Raw genomic sequence first — 16251 nt, forward strand, 5'->3', positions numbered from 1 at the left:
GAGATGTCCATTGTCTGTATATTGTAACCATTCAGGTTGCTTACTTTCCGAAAAACTAGTTTTGGTAGGCTCTATAAAAATTTTCATGAAAAGCTTTACGATATATATCTTGGAAAAAATCACGTGGGGGCCGGGAATGGGGTGGATGGGGGGATGCTTGAGGGTGGCCACTGTTAACTTATCACGAATAGTGTGCTGTCAAAGACTATGTATACTAATAATGAAGTGCACAAGTGGATTGCAATTTTCCAATATTTAGAAAGTCAGACCTTGATTAATGATACTTATTTAATTGAACATATGTAATATTGATCACAATACATATCAAAATACAATGTAACAGCTGAATTCTTCAAAGTTCAGCAAAGATAAATTTCAAACGAGCTTAAATAACTTCAACAAACAAGTAATGAATTAAATATCATGTGCCTTTTTTCAGTTTAAGAACATGCTCTCTCTTCTTTTCAAAGCAGAACAAAATTGTTTCCTTGTCAGAGATGTTTAGCCTTCAAAGAACAAAACCTAACTGAAAGCAATTTTTCAATGTACAAATTTGTTTCTGTCATGATGCATACTTGTTAAATAAGGAGATAAATTTACACACATCAGAAATGTAAAAAAAACTTTTCCCCCGTAGCACACTTGTTCTTCTGAATAACAACAGAGCCTTGTGCAACTGAGAATCACCATCACCAAAAGCAGCAGTTTTCATTCTGGAGCTGGGCTGTACAGTGGGTGTCTACACACTGGGCAGGTACGACTAAAACAAAAACACACAATAACTTCTCATTGGCACACAAAGAATTTTTGCTACCTGTACACTGTAGTTAACTTATGTAGGTTACAAGACCCACAGTAGAAACCTGATTTCCCACATGTAAGAGAGAGCAAGGTGCTGAATGGGTTCCTCAATTGCAAGAAAAAAAATCTGACTTTTTTTAAGTTGTTGTTTCTATTATTCCTTTGCATTGTCTAGTTATTGGATTGTTTATCTATTCATCGCTTTTGAGTAAAGCAGTTCAAAGAGATAATTGAAATAAGTGGAGTAGAGAAATATCAATGTTTGAAACAGGCAAGCTTACACCATAGCTAAGGGAAGGTTGTTGCTTACAAAAGGAGACACCACAGGGATTTTAATTTATTTTCCTACCACTTTAATGCCTTAATCTAGACCCAAATGATTCTCATAACTTCTCCTTAGGTTTTTGGTATAGCAAGCACCACTATCAACAACAGACTCTTTCAGGACTGCAAACAAAAGCCTCCATAACCAGACAAACTTAAGCCTAATTACATTAAGGCATAAGATCAATAGCCACTTTCTGAGGGCAAACTTTAACAAATAAAATGTAAGAATTTCCAAAGGAAGCAAATAATCTGGTCAGTCATGTTAAGCCAAACTTTTTTTTTCCTTAGGAAAGAGATGACTAACAAGTGAAAATTGTGTACTCCAACACAACATCAGAAATAAACAAACAAGGTAAAGAGGTCAAGAAAAAATGATTAAAGAAGTGCTTACATTCCATTCTGTATCATGGCTATTGCACATTCCCGGTGAACCTTGTGTGAGCAGGGTAAAATCTGACATCCACTGAAAGCATCCTACATGAAAACCATGAAAAATTACTCTATTGAATTTATGATTGGAGCAGTGTTATTAGATAGCCAAGAAATGAGGGATAAAAAGAAGGTGAAAACTAATCTTCTAGTATATAAACATGTAGAACAAAAGTACATTTACATGTCTTTTAGGAAAATAAAGAAAAAATTTCATAGGGTATAAAAGTGGTCAGAGAACACAGCTTGTGTGTAGGTGATTTTGGTTACATTAGTTTGGGAAGAACACAGTGATACCCATAAGAAAATATCAACTACTGTTACAGTTACAAAAATAATAAAAATGATTAAAACCTATGGTTTAGTATTTTTAAAGTTAACAGCTCACCTCCAAACAGATACAACACTCATCGTGGCCAGAGTCTGGCCTACACTTGTGTTTTCCTTGGAGGCGCTTGTCAAGACAGACATTACACACATCACAGTGGAATGATTTGTCTTTATGTATGCTACAAAAAAACATAGCACTATAAGACCACTGCTCCACTATAAATGATAGAAAAATAAGATCTGGAAAGTTAGCTACAAGGTAAGAAAAACTTAAAAAAAAAAAATCCTATGACTTCAGTGTTGTGGGTTGCAAAGGGATGACTCTTGGAGAAAGGTTGAAATTACTGTCCTTGACAAAGCTAATGTGGCCTTGGAAGATAAAAAGATGAGGAAAACACCATAGCAAAGTTTCTCATTAACTGAAGAATTTGTTTAGTCATTTACCGACATATTCCACATTTTTCACAGTGGTATGGATTTTTGTCGATACTGGTGAAGTGTTTACAAATAGCGCAGAAGTAAGCTGACATCTTTGCTCCACAGCTACGACACTTAGCACTGTCTTCACCAATCTGAAAGGAAATGATTTGGAAAATCAAGTCTCCCAAAGTACATAAGTGCAAATTATCATTGCAGAGTTCTAAGCATAGATTGCCTCATTTATCAAAGAGAGAGCAGTGCTCTAAGCTGTGGCCATTGTATTCACCATGGAAAGCAGGAAACATTTTGGTATTTAAATACATTGAGATTTGTTTTGCCTGTTTTCTTGTTTGTTCGTTTGTTTTTTAAGACAACTAAAATTGTATGTACATTGTGTAGTAACCATTCTGAGATTTTACATCATAGAAAGTGCATCCTAATGAATTACTCACCATAAAAGTTTACAAAATTACTGAAAAAGAGGACAAAGTCATGAATCTCTACCCTGCATTTTTTGTTTCACCCTCAAAAAAAGACAACATGACTAAAAACCCTTCATTTACCTCTTGTTCATGATGACAATAGCTGCATTTAAGGTGAGTAGCATGACTTGCTTTGGCTTCCTCATTGTCACATTCTTTGGAATTGTTATGGCAACGGTGGCAGGAATAGAAGTTCGTACAGCAAGGAAAACGCACTCTACAATGACGTTGGTAATGTTCACAAAGCCACAAAGACTGTCCAGTAACTGGTTCCTGCTGTTGAGGCCATCCTCTGGCTTCCTCTAGCTCTCTTGCTTCTCTTTCTCTCTTCTTCCGTGCTCTTTCTGCTCGTATTTCATGCTCTTTTCTTTCAATTTCCCGACCAAACTCTTCTCTTTCTTCCCTTTCCCGCAGAACTCTTTCCACCATTGCACAAGCTTCCTCAACACGCTGTTCCAATTCAAGCAAGGAGTTATCTGTGGACTCCACCGACTCTGTGCCATAGTTTCTGTTAGTGACTAATTCACCAGTTTGGCCAGGTTGTTGATTAAGACTTCCTCCTGTATTGGTACCAGATATTAACCCAGAGCTTGAAGAATTATGGGCCCTGCTTCCTTCTCTATAATGGGCAGAGGCCAAACAATCACCAGATGTGTTCATCGCATTGCTACTAGAGTTACCCTGACCAGATGTATTCAAAACATCCCTTCCTGTTGTGACTGGCAATAACTGACTACTTCCACTTGATTTTAATCCTGCTGAAAGCTTCCTGTCAAATCCATTAGCCCTTGCACCTGAAGATGCTGTTGGGGAAGCATCTGGACGGTAATCATAGGTTTGCATATTAACTGATGAAGTTCCTAATAATCCCAGATTTGTTGTTGAAGGTAACATTGATGAACTGCCACTAACGTCACTGTTTTTATGGGTAACAGTTGCAGATGGAGTCATTTCATGTCCTGTGGTCCCTGTCAGGTCAAAAGAAAAACCTGAACCATTGAATCCTGGCTGAGGTGGTTGATTAATTTGCAAACTTGTAAAATGCCCATCTGGTGGTATTTGAGGCTCTTTTGTACCAAGAGCATAGTCATTTACTGAGAAATTGGAATTTGATGTGTTAAAAGCACCTGTTTGAGATCCTGTGGTCTGCATGAAATCAGAGGTCAATCCTGAACCAGTGAACCCTGAATGAAGTTCATCCCTTTGTAAATATGGAAAAGTCCCATCTTGCATTCTTGTACAAGGGGCAAAGTCATTGGCAATAATAGGATTTAACAAGTTAAAGTCAGTGTTTAAGCCATTATTTCCTCCTATGTACACTCCACCAGCCTGATGGAACAATAAGGAATGCGGTTGATTATATGGATCTGGCCTTCTAGCAAATTGAGAGTCACCCAGGTTTTGTTTAGCTTTGTTTGAGTCCATCAAGTTTTTCATGCCATCTACATGAGAAGCTCCTGGTAATGAAGAATTTTCAGTAAATATCTCCTCAGCATTAGTGTAATACAGACTTTCATGAAGATGTTTGTCTTCCGAGTGTCTTGCTAAGAATGCATTGGCCACTCCCTGAGCCACTGGTCCACCAACTTGAGGAGGAACTAAATTTTCCAATGAATAAAGCAAAGAAGTTTCTGAAGATCTATCTATTTTAGGAGGTCTGTCTCTTGGTCTGGCCCCTAAATGCTCCCATTTGTTTGACTCATTGCTCACATGAGAATCAGACTGATCAACAGCCCTGTCCTTTTTAACAGTGATCCTTGCACCTGAAACATTTTGCCTCTGTGTTGTGTCTCCATAAGGAAGAGAATCTTGATTCTCACCAGTAAAGTCTTCTAGCATTAAACTATGTTGGGCTCTATCTGGTAAGTTAACAGCACCATCTACAATGTCATTGAAATGATGATTAAAATTGAACTGTTGCTCTGCACCATCATGAAGAGAGGATTCATTTGAGCCTTCCCTGCCCCTTTCATTTCCAGCACCACATGCTCCTTTCAGCTCTCCACTTTCAAATTGTTCACCTGTAACTGAAAGTGACTGAGACCTCTCTTCGGATACCACTCCAATACTTGGCACATCAAATGACAGAGAGAAGCTTGAGGCTGAGTCACATCTTTCCTTTGACAAATCCATGTCTACAAAACTTGATTCATTTATGATCTCTGCATGAAAAGTAATAGCAGCAACTTCACTATCACTGTTAAATGGGTTTATATTAGAACTGTTGGAAAATTGGACCTCTCCATCAACTTCAGTGTTGTCAGAAATGTCTTTCCATTCTTCCACTTCATCAGCCTGCTTACCATCAACACCAGAAACACTTTCAGACCCTTCATTCTGTTGATTTTTCTCTTGAGATAAATAAGACTCCCCTCTGTATGATTTATCACCATTGTGAAAAGGTACAGCAAGTTTCTCTACAAGATCAAAACGATGGATTCTTCTCAGGAGATCTCTAACAAAGGAACAGGAAAGTTCCCCTTTTCTTTCCAATTCCTCAAACAACTCAGAACCCTCCCTGATCCTGGCAAGTCTAAGGCAATCCAATAAAGGTCGAACAAGGCTCTTGATTCTGCTTAATTCCAATTCTGATAATGAATTTGAGATCTCCTGAAGTCTTTGTTGAAATAAGAAACCTGGAAGAGGACAGGCACAAAATAGATGCAAGGCAAATGTTAGAAATGCAGGTAGTTTTCTCTCTTATTCATATCAATAACATCTTGGAATAGTATAATGCAAGCATTTATACACATCCAAGAAAGGTGAAATTTTGAGAGCCTTTTTCTCATAGTGGAATTTCAAAATAAAGATAAGTGTACGTCCTAAATTTTTTGAAACAACTTATCATACTGACTAAATGGCTATTAAACAAGGTTCTAGATTCTGGTAGTATTCACTACTGCCTTTTGAGGTGCATTAAAGATGAAGACAGAAAGTCATGATCACTACTATTCAAGCATACTTTCTGATTATCATCTTTAAGACATGGTAAGTAATGTACCTCATAGTAGAAATTTTGTAGTAAAGTAATTTATAACATACAATTAGTATGAATCCTAGGTGGAGCATAATAGCCACAATATTTATTTACTAGGTAAGATAGATGCACATTCCATGTGGTAAAAAGTTTGAAATGAAAAAGAGTCTTTACCTGAGTTGTTTAAAGGACCCGCACCACCAAGCAGTTTAGCCCCCATAACTGAGAAGTCATGAGATGCACCTCTTACTCTACCAGGCATACTCGTCCTACTGGCATGTTCACTGGGGGGCTGATAAATCTTGATGGATCGCTTTTCTTTGCTTTCTAGAAACAACTGTCTTCCTACTTCAGCTTGAAGGTCTTGTTTTTCATCTTCAGAGAGCTTCCACTTCTCTTTCAGCTCTACCACTTCTTCTCTTAGTTTACGACATTGATCCTGGTAGAAGGCAACTTCACCTTGCAATTCACAAACAAGGCCATTAATGGCAACAGTCCCTCTGTCATTCTCCCTTCCAACTGTAGTAAATGAAGGTCCAGGACTCTGATCAATTTCTATTCCTTGGTCCTCCCTAGACTCCTCTTTGTGGAAGCATGTACCAACCCCTTTAACACTGAAGGCCTCTTGAGGAATTACATTTGGTAGCAAATTTTCCTTGGTTTCTGGGCTAGGATGATTATCTGCAATTAAACCTTCTTCACAATTTGACTTCTCTGCTGCACTCTCAGAGTAGTGACTGTTGAAAAACACTGCCTGTGATGTTGATGGTGTGTCTGAAACATTACCAGTCTCCTTTCCTGCACATGTTTCCTCAATGACATCCTCCAAACATGGAAAAGCTTCTGGCTTAAACTCTGGTTTTTCATTTGTGGCATCATATTGACTTGAAGGCAAACAGTTCAGTGATGAGGATGACACAGGAAGTAACAGAGAGTTGACATGTTCTTCTGTGCCATCAGTAGTATGTAATTGGTTGTTAATGCCTGAAAGTTGTTTATCTAAAGATAACTGTCTGTTTCTCAAAATACACTCCAAAAGTTGTACACAAACATCTGTGCCAAGCGTGTCATCAGGGTGGGCAGTGAATGATGGGCACTCGGTATCCTGTCAAATGAGAAATCATAGTCAACTAAAAGCAAATGAAAATAATACAGCAAGTCATTACTAATCTTTTCAAACTTAATTTCTGACAACATCTCCCAGCTATGGCTAAATGAAAAATGATACTCAAACCTTCTTTCAGGTAAACCTTCAGCTCCTGCTGAATATGGACTCATTTTATACTAGAAATACCATCCATTATGAATTCTGAATCAGTGACTTTTAGAGTCTGATCCAAGAGGAAAGCTCAGTGACCCCAGCAACAGCTTGAACCCAGAACAATTGATCCACAGTCCAGTACATTCCCTCATTTTAACTAAACTAAACTTGGAAACATTTTAAACACCCCTTTTATTAATCATACTTTTGCATGGTCAATGGTCTAAACATCTTTGAAAATTCAACACCTCTCCTATTCTATCAGTGCATCTTGGAAAATTCTTCAGAATGACAGATGACCCACAGTTCCAAAAGAATTCTGCTGATTCAAAAACATGCACCCTGAAACAGTGGTTGAAAGATTACTCTTTAACCAATGCACTGTTTAAGATTATGGGAACAAAACATTTTTGACTCCTTCACTTACATAATGTAGCCCCCTCAGGACTTGACACTAGTTTTTCAACTTAGTAGCCAAGTGGTCGGTGACATCTTAGATGTTTTTAGATGTTACGACAATTTCAGTCTGTTTACTAGCCAAACTGGCAGGTGGAAATTGAAAACCACTAGCCAAAACTGAATTTCTACGAGTCTGTGGCTAGTGGGCTACTGTTAGTGTCAAGCCCTGCCCCTCCTCTCTCTTCTCCAAAGGCTGGCAGAGAGAGAAATACATGTAAGCTAGCTTACATCAAGTACATATAAATCTATGTCATGCCATAACAAAAATTTATGTGGAGAAGTTTAAGCTTTTATGAGCCAATTTAATTTAATGATTTCAGCACAAGGTAAAATTTTTCATTACCTCATTCTGTGACAGGTCAACAGACGGTTCTTTCTTTAGTATATCAGAATCTTGCTCCCAGTTGGTTTGTGGACGTATATCCAACTTTTGGTCAGAGAAGGAAGATGACTCCATTTGAGAATCCTTACAACCACTATAGCATTTTGTTCGCTTTTTACCATAATCAGCACCATCCTCTACACATGGCAACCACAGACTTTGCTCTAAGACTGATCCTACAACATCAGACTCCCATGCTTCTGCAGTGCTCTCCAAAGCACTTCTTACTGAGGAACAAATGCAAGTTGACCCACTTTCTTTTACAGTTCGACATTTTACAAGAACAGATCCATCCTCAACAGCAAGAGACAAGGAGGCACAGATTGGGTCAATAAAAGTAAAGTGGACTACACAATTTCTCTGAGAGGGAGAGACCTCAGGGGTTGAAATGCTACGCACCTCAGACAATTCTAGTTTTCTACCTAAACTTGAAAACCATTTATAAAAAACAAGCAGTGCCTTATCAGAAGATGAAAATCTGTAGGAAAAGTAAGACACATGTGCCAAAGGCCAAACAGCAGATGCAGTGGGAAAACTATCGATGCTGTCACACAGGTTGTGTGATTTTGATAATTCTAGCTCAACTAAAAGTGGAAGAGAGTCAATTTGTGAAGAGAGAGAAGACACAGAAGGTGATTGCTCTTGAGTTGGCAGCTTCATGAACAACTCTTGTCCCTCAAGGAAAGTTTTTCTGAACTTGGGTTGTAGACACAGCAGTTTTACACTTTCACGAAAAGAAGAGGTTACACAGCTTATATCTCCTGTTTCCAAGACATCAGATGTCTTCCAGAAGAGAAGAAATTGTGGCCCCTTTCCATTGTTACTGCATGATGACAACAAGTACACATTGTCATAATCTCCTGGTTGCTTCTTTTCCTTGCCACTGTATTTTGATGAAAAGGACTCATCCTCTCCTAGTGATGTAGCAGAATTAAGAATCAAAGTGAAGTAAACCTGCACATTGGCCTCCAAAGTTCTCTGCAATGTACAGTGCACATATTTGCCCAAATAATCTGAAACTGTCAGGACCGTGGAGTCAAGCTCTTCCAAACAGTTGAAAATTTCTTTTATATGACCTCTTTTTTCATCTCCTGTTTTCATATCTGCCAGACTGACAAGAGAAAGAAAATGGGAACAGCAAGAACCTCTGAGGGCAAGGCCATCGGCATCTACCACAAAGAACATTCGATAAAGTTCAGGGGCAATAACCTTGGTCTTCATGGACAAGTCATCCCTTGATGAGAGCTGATGATGTACAAAGAGGAACTCCTCTTCTGCCTCTTTGACTTGACCCAAGGAGTGCAGTAACTGGCCTCGTAAATAGTGGCAGAAGGCAACATCTGGATGATCATGGTGCAAGCCATGGTGCACAAAGATGTCATTGGCTTTCTTAACTTTGTCCAAAGCTGAACGCATGAATTTTTCTTTCCTTTTCAAAATAGATGCACCTTGAAGATAAGCAGAAGCTGTCTGAAGTGAGACCTTACCACAAGCGGATATGAAGATTTCTAATGCTTCTTCAATGATTAATTTGGCATTCTCGAAATTTCCAGCCCTACCCTCAAGGTCAGCTAACTTCAAAAGGATTTCTCCTACTTCAGGGTGGTGGTGATTTAATTTTTCAAATAAGATGCAAGCTTCCTTCAGATGATGATGCACTTCTTTTAGGTTTCCCTTGTGCAAGGCGCAGGTACCCAGTACACTCTTGCATGAACCAACCATGTGATACCCTCTACCAAAGTAGCGAATGAAGATTTCCTCAGCTTTTTGGAGAGCACTCTGTGCTTCACTGGCTTCACAATACTTGACTTTGAAGTGGCCAATTTGATACTGTAAAAAGCCAAAGAATGGGCCATTTCCACCATAAACATGCAAGAATGTTGCCTCCAACTTGTCAATTAACTGCCTAGCTTCTTTGAGGCACTTAATAGTGCAGTACATCTCTGCCAATGTCATAACAGTTGTTATGAAGTCAGCAGTCAGTGGTTGTGTTTTCATGAATGCATCTGCAGCAAACAGTTGCAGCGCAAATTCTTCCAGTTCCTCATGTTTATTCTTTTCACCTTCATGTTCTTTCAGTTGCAAAGTCATAAGCTGCTTCATGTACTTCAATGCAAAAGCATCACTAATGCCACAAACATCAAATTTCACAGCAACTCTCAAAATCTCATGAAAACTTTTGTAGTTCTTAAGTTTTTGACAAAGGAGATTGAGTCTGAAGACCACTTTCCACAGCAGATGAACATCAGCTGGTGGGGCCTTTGTGATAACCAAGCACAATTCAACTGCATCATTACAATAAGACTGAGCCTTCTTAAAGTCTCCACAGATCATATGGAAGACTGCTAAGTTCACAGTAACAACAGCAATGCCCAGATGATCCTCTTTATCCCGAAAGTAATGTAATGTTCTTAAAAAGCATTTCTCGCTAAGGTTGTACTTCACCCTCCGGGTTAACATCACTCCCACATTGTTCATCAAATTACCATCACCAGGATAATTGTCAAAGCCCTTTGCTATCTCTTCCAAGTAAGCTGTGTCTGAAGCCAGGGAAATTAAGAAATGGAGAATATTCAATTCATCAGGAGAATCACCTTGAGAAGACAGAAAAATGAAGTGGGCTTCAGAACCCTCCAAAGACACTAGCATAGTTTGCATAACTCGACTTAAGGAAGCTTTCAAATAAGCTTGACCTTTATCACAACTCTTAAGCACTCTTCTGCTTGGAGCCAAATTTTCAATACTGCTAGGTTCATCAATGATCGCTTCATGAGAATAACACTTTTGCAACTTCTTACACGGACAAGAGCAGTTGCTTGGCCTGTCACCTGCATCTTTATCACACATGATGAAAAAAGAATTGTGGATCGGATTTCTTCCTTTCTCTTATCCTAAAATAAAGTAAGATGACAAGAAACATAAGCTTCTAAAGAAAATAATATGTCTTAAAATATAAGACCAACAGTTTATATCATTGAAAAGGGAAAAACACTAAAATCTATGCATAATTATGTTTATAGTTATACAACACCATTACACCTTAACCCAATGTCATACACACAAAAAGTGCAGCCAATTACATGCACTTCACCCAAGCTTTTACAGTTTGGTCACCATGGCCACTAAAAAAAAATTATGGCACTTCAATGATAAACACTACAAACCAGTTTTCAGCTACCAAGTGGGAAGTTGTAAAATTTTTCTGCAGCCAAAGCTGATATTCAAAGATAGTTCTCCACACCAAAATGGCGAGTTTGGTTATGCATCTACAGCTTTGCAAACAATGTAATAAAATCATGGAACACAATAATTTCGTTTGAACATCTGTTAATTTTGGTAAAAACCACCTCAAATGAACTTCAATTATGACAATGAAAAATTCTGATTTGAACTTTTGATTCTATGGTGGCTTGCAAAAGTAAGATCAGACAAAAAGGAGGAAGTAAATGAAATGCATTCTTTCAATACACCATGACTGCCCCAATAATATGATGTACATGTACTACTAGAGAGTAGTGTATAACTACCATATTTCTTCACCTATAAGCTGATCTCTGCTATAAGCCAAGACCCTAAAAGTTAGAAACTTTCCAACAGACTCGTGTTGTTAAAAAAAAAACTAAAACCATCAGCTAGAGGCTGATGGCAAAATTCTTGATTGTAATGGGCCATTTGAATGAGCAAACCTCACAGAAAACATTGGTAAATGGCTCACTGAACACAAAAACTCACAAGCTAATGAATTAAAATAACTATAAAAGAAAAGGAGCACGTCAGAGGAGATGAATATCAATTGACCTGACAAAGTGTATGAATACAGATATACTGAATGAATACCACCTCCCCGTTAGCTCAAACCGCCTCGCGGTTAGCTCAAATTTGCTTTGACACTTGGACACATGGTAGGAGGGATCGTTTGAATGATAGTCATTTTAAGATTCTGAGAAAGTGTCAAAGCAAATTTTATTGCTTAGTGGTTGAAATGATTTAAATTAAGAAATTCAAACCTAATCTGAACATGAAAACGGACTCCATAAGTGCTAAACTTTTTGTTTAACCCGCAAATTATTTTCTCTTATTGTTTGTTTTTAGTATTTATAGAACTTATTTTTAAACATTCTTGACTTGATAATGACGTTGTGTTAACATCGAAACGTCGTCGATTTTAGCTTTCTATAGCTTTTTATCGTTTTTTAAATTTTACAATGTTATCAAGCAATGTTTTGTCGCAAGTTTTTATCGTCAAATGTTATTCCAAGTCACAATTTCTATCTTGAAAAGCTTTTCTAAAAAAGTACTTATCAAAAGTCTAAATTGTTCACATGGCATTTTATTTTTTATTTTGAGACAAAAATCCACATGTGGAAGCAACATTAATTCCCCACCAAAAATTCTTGTCTGGTTACCCTTTAGTTAATGCCATTTTCCACAGAGTTTGTATTTTGTAATTTGGTTAGATCAACGAAGTTGAAATTGGATTTCACTCTAACGAAGGGCTAACGTTCAAAATGTCAGCTTTTTTACTCATTACGGTGGCCAATTTACAATTTCAACTTAGTTGATATAACTAAATTACCTCGTTACCCCCCACCGACGCAGCACCACAGTTTCTTTAGAAACTTTCAGCCTTTATTCATTTGTATTTTGTATTTTGACTTGTCCTATGGGCTTGTCAAAATACAGCACAATTCACAAAAATACTTAGCGATACTACACAACAAAACAGAGAATAAGATATATCATAAATCATGAGATGCACAGATTGATGAAATAAAGATGAATGACCTTCCCAGCAATAAATTGGTTGTGTCACTAGTGACAGTTACAACAATGCACCACTTCCTCTTGGAATATTTTTGGTTAATCCTGATAAAAACCCTTTGCTTTTGTGTAATATCAACGATCAGAACAAATTTTGTGATTTACTCTAAATCAATGCAACTGCTGATAAAACAAAATCCAGGCTTAGAATGGTTGAAAGAGCTCAACTTTCAAATAATTTTATAAGGATCGATATTTAAGTAAGTGATGCACATCAAACATATTTCATTGTTTTACCACAAAAAGTGCTGTCTTGTCCACTGAGACAAAACTGAATAAAAAGTGCTGGATAGCTATTGGCCAAGGCGGCTGACGTCAACAATACTGTCACGGAGACCGGCATGTTATCGTCTCCTGTCTGTTCTGATAACCAATCGCACATGATTACGTTACAATACAAACAGCCAACCCATCTATAATTGATGCTGTAAAATGGTGAAACAGACCTTCCTGTTTAACAGCTCAATGATAATTTTGGAGACGATGGCCAGAAAAAACCGGCACCTAAAGTTCCGTAGTGAGCAAGGAAAATCGTGTTTGCATAACAGGTAGGTCTACATGGAATTTTTGCGTTTAATATTCCACATTCGGCATCTCAAACAAACATACGATTTAGCTTTCAGAATTGCCACTTGGAAAGGAGAAAATTGAAGAAGGCCAACCACCTAGGTGAGTAAATAGTATCGTCACAGCAACTTGTGTTTAAATTTGTGATCGTTGGAGGACTGTGCAGAGCTAGTGAAAAAAAAAAACTAGTAGACTTAACCTCCATTATGGTGTCAAATCGGAAGTCATAATGGGAATAGGTGTATAATTTATGTTGGAACCCCGCCAGATTGGATCTAAGTCAACGGTTCGAAGCGTCTTCGAGACGTAATTGTCTTTTGATGACGTTCGGCCAGAATTACGAAGTATCTTCTTATTTTCACCGCACAAAGTTTAAAAACACGATCCCTTTAGAGCGAGAGGACATGTTTACGTGTTCTGCTCTATGTGGTTCGCACACATTCAATTTTCTTCAGGAAAAATGGCGGTCGTTCCCCTCTGATCCTTTCGCGAGCGCCACTAGTGAACACAATTTAGTCACGTACTCAAATAACTCTGAAAACTGCTACCTTACTACTGTTGACCGTTATTTATCGTGTTCAAAACTGCACTTTAATGAGGTTGTCTACAGATATATACGGGTGCAGGTGCAGATATGGTAATTACAGGTATTGTGGTTGGTGTGTGTGTGAGTAACGAGGTGCAAGTGTTTAGGTGCTAATTACAATAGTTGTGGTGCTAATTACAATAGTTGTGCAACACTACAAAGTTCTGCATTTTCTAAGATAGGTCACGTTCTAGCCTAACTTTTGCCTGACTCGCAATCGAAGAGCAACTGCTGCAAGTGTTGCAACTTCTGCAGCATCTGCAGCTACCGTTGCTTTTTTTAAACCCCAAACATTCAAGTTAAAGAATCGGTAGAGCTCGTATTTACCTGCTTTCAACTGGTTTAGTGTATCGAAGTCGAGTAGAAAAACGGGCGAGGACAAAAACTACTCGGGTAGTTGTGTGACAAACTTCCCTGCAAACTTATCGGCAAACCCAAACCTGAATTAACATATAAAATAAACAACCATAAGTATCCCTTGGGGAGTATCGCTGGCAGTGCGCGCACTCTGATTACGTTGCATCATGGTCGTAAAACAAATTTTGAGTCATTTCCAAAAGGACGTAAAGACAGCAGAGTGACAATAACTCTCAAAAAAGAAACGACAACTTTGAGTTTAAATTTACATTCTCATGTCATCTTCAGTTGCAAATGAGCATTTAACGGTTGTACATTTGAATTAACAAATAGAGAAACCTTGACTGTGCTCTGTTCTGTAGTAAAGCACGCAGGAAGCGGCTAGAGCACTTCTTGACATTTTTCTCCCCACTTCTTGACATTTCCCCCCACTTCTTGACATTTTGGCCTAGAGGGTGGGCACTTATTCGCGGGAGACCGCTCATTCGAACGTGGGCGCTTGGGGGGAAATGCGGTACTCCTACTCCATCTACGCAAGATCACCTAAGTAACTGGCCCCGCTTAACACAAACATTAATCAAGAATTTGGTCACGTCTCGCCGATATGTCAAGGCAATTCAATGTCTTTCACTGAATTTATGCCCATTAGATTCAAGAAATTATAATCTCTTGTTAGATTACGATATTGTGGAGAAAAACGATGCATAATCGTTATTTTTCGATTTAAGTTTTCGCCGAGTCATTGAGAGCTAGGTCTACTTCGCTAGGTCTACTACTTTATTTTCATGACGTCATCGGCATGATCTCGCAGTCAAAGGTAGATATTGATTCATTTATAGAAATTCCGCACAAAAAAATCATCACCGAGTCATAACAAAAGTTTGGCCTTGCTTCATTTAAATATTTCGTCCAGAAACTCTCGGTGGTAGTATCGTCACAAGATAAAAATCGCTTTGACTCAAATTAACGTAAAATCAAATCATAGTAAGCAGAGAATTCTTAAAAGCAACCGACTTTACCAGCATGTTAGTGAAGCTTAACTTTTCAAAGTTACATGCAATTCCATACTATATTTTTCATCGATTCTTCGGTCTCAAAATTTGAGGTTAAACGATGATGTATCAATGATTTATCCCATAACTATTTCATTGCCGTGTTCGCCTTTAGTTTACTGAAGAATCAACACTGTTCGTTTTTATGAAAGGGGTACAACAGGTATGGCCAAAAGGCCAAGTTACTTTGTAATATATCGTAGTATTCGTTTTGTCGTGACCGACCAAGTAGAACTTACTTTTTGCAGTCGTATTCCTCGCTTGTTTGAACCGTTTTCAGCGACGTCTTTACATTTCAGGAACAAGATTATTCAGTAGCACGTTTGACCTTGGAAACAAGTTTTGGCTTAATAAATAAGAAAAAACAGGTTCTAGTCCACACAAAAGAATTAACATTTGCCAGGTTTTCCAGAATTTACGAACAAAACAAAACAAAACAAAATGAATCAACAAACTTAGAAAAAAGGAATGTTCGAGTTTATGTAAAACCGACAGTGGACGGGAAAAAGATTACGTTCTTGAAAGTCACGACTGTTTTCAATGACAACTTGAAACGACTGGAACTTTATCCTAAGTAAGAGAACATAACCCGCAAGTTACTCTCTACAGATACAAAAATGCGTAGTATATGGCCACTTGCGACGAATGACAGTAAAACAATTTTGCAAATTGCAAATTTTGCAAAGCATAATATCTACATAAAAAAAAGCGGTCGTGTTGGTGGGGAACGAGTCGATAATGTAACTTGGCCACTGTCAAGAGTTTAAAAGCTAGCGTTTCGAACGTTAGCCCCTCGTCAGAGTGCCATTCGCTCCAACGAAGTATACACATAGTCTATGTGGCTATTGGGTTTTATGGTTCGTTTCGCTGCTGAAACTTGCTCAAACTCCGCAGCATCCACTTTCACCGTATGAAAAACCGCGAGTGGATTTGAGGTCGATCGGAATTTGACAAAAAATAGTAAAAACCCACAGCTGATTAAGGGGGTAAATTGCAGCTG

General features: G+C 38.2%; 3 protein-coding genes across 3 annotated transcripts in view; 2 read left to right on the forward strand and 1 right to left on the reverse strand.

The window, feature by feature from the left end:
* The window catches only part of LOC148724991 (uncharacterized), a 312950-nt gene that overhangs the window by 285282 nt on the left and 11417 nt on the right, over window positions 1-16251 (forward strand). The gene's annotated exons all lie outside the window — the stretch shown is intronic.
* LOC111330735 (uncharacterized) lies at window positions 275-10759 on the reverse strand. The gene is made up of 7 exons (XM_088731697.1): window positions 7830-10759; window positions 5941-6871; window positions 2871-5425; window positions 2332-2459; window positions 1946-2066; window positions 1520-1602; window positions 275-760 (listed from the first exon to the last, which is right to left on the reverse strand). Exons 1-7 carry the CDS (start codon window positions 10713-10715, stop codon window positions 709-711), a joined length of 6756 nt encoding a protein of 2251 aa, XP_088587823.1. The 5' UTR covers window positions 10716-10759; the 3' UTR covers window positions 275-708.
* LOC111330741 (uncharacterized) overlaps window positions 13058-16251 on the forward strand; it is a 17412-nt gene continuing 14218 nt past the window's right edge. Inside the window, exons 1-2 of the mRNA XM_088731747.1 lie at window positions 13058-13237; window positions 13306-13358. Of these exons, the coding sequence (XP_088587873.1) occupies window positions 13122-13237; window positions 13306-13358 (169 nt within the window). The 5' untranslated portion in view covers window positions 13058-13121. The remainder of the gene's footprint in view (window positions 13238-13305; window positions 13359-16251) is intronic.

The sequence above is a fragment of the Stylophora pistillata genome, chromosome 8, assembly GCF_964205215.1.
Source record: "Stylophora pistillata chromosome 8, jaStyPist1.2, whole genome shotgun sequence".
Taxonomy (NCBI): Eukaryota; Metazoa; Cnidaria; class Anthozoa; order Scleractinia; family Pocilloporidae; genus Stylophora; species Stylophora pistillata.

What these genes read in the sequence shown, in the direction of transcription:
- LOC111330735 (XM_088731697.1), bottom strand. Translation starts at nt 10,715, where the DNA reads ATGTGTGATAAAGATGCAGGTGACAGGCCAAGCAACTGCTCTTGTCCG. An exon ending in TTGACCTGTCACAGAATGAG is followed by an intron (nt 6,872 to 7,829) that starts GTAATGAAAAAT and finishes CTCATTTGACAG; the next exon opens with GATACCGAGTGCCCATCATT. An exon ending in AGTGTTGTATCTGTTTGGAG is followed by an intron (nt 1,603 to 1,945) that starts GTGAGCTGTTAA and finishes GTTTTCATGTAG; the next exon opens with GATGCTTTCAGTGGATGTCA.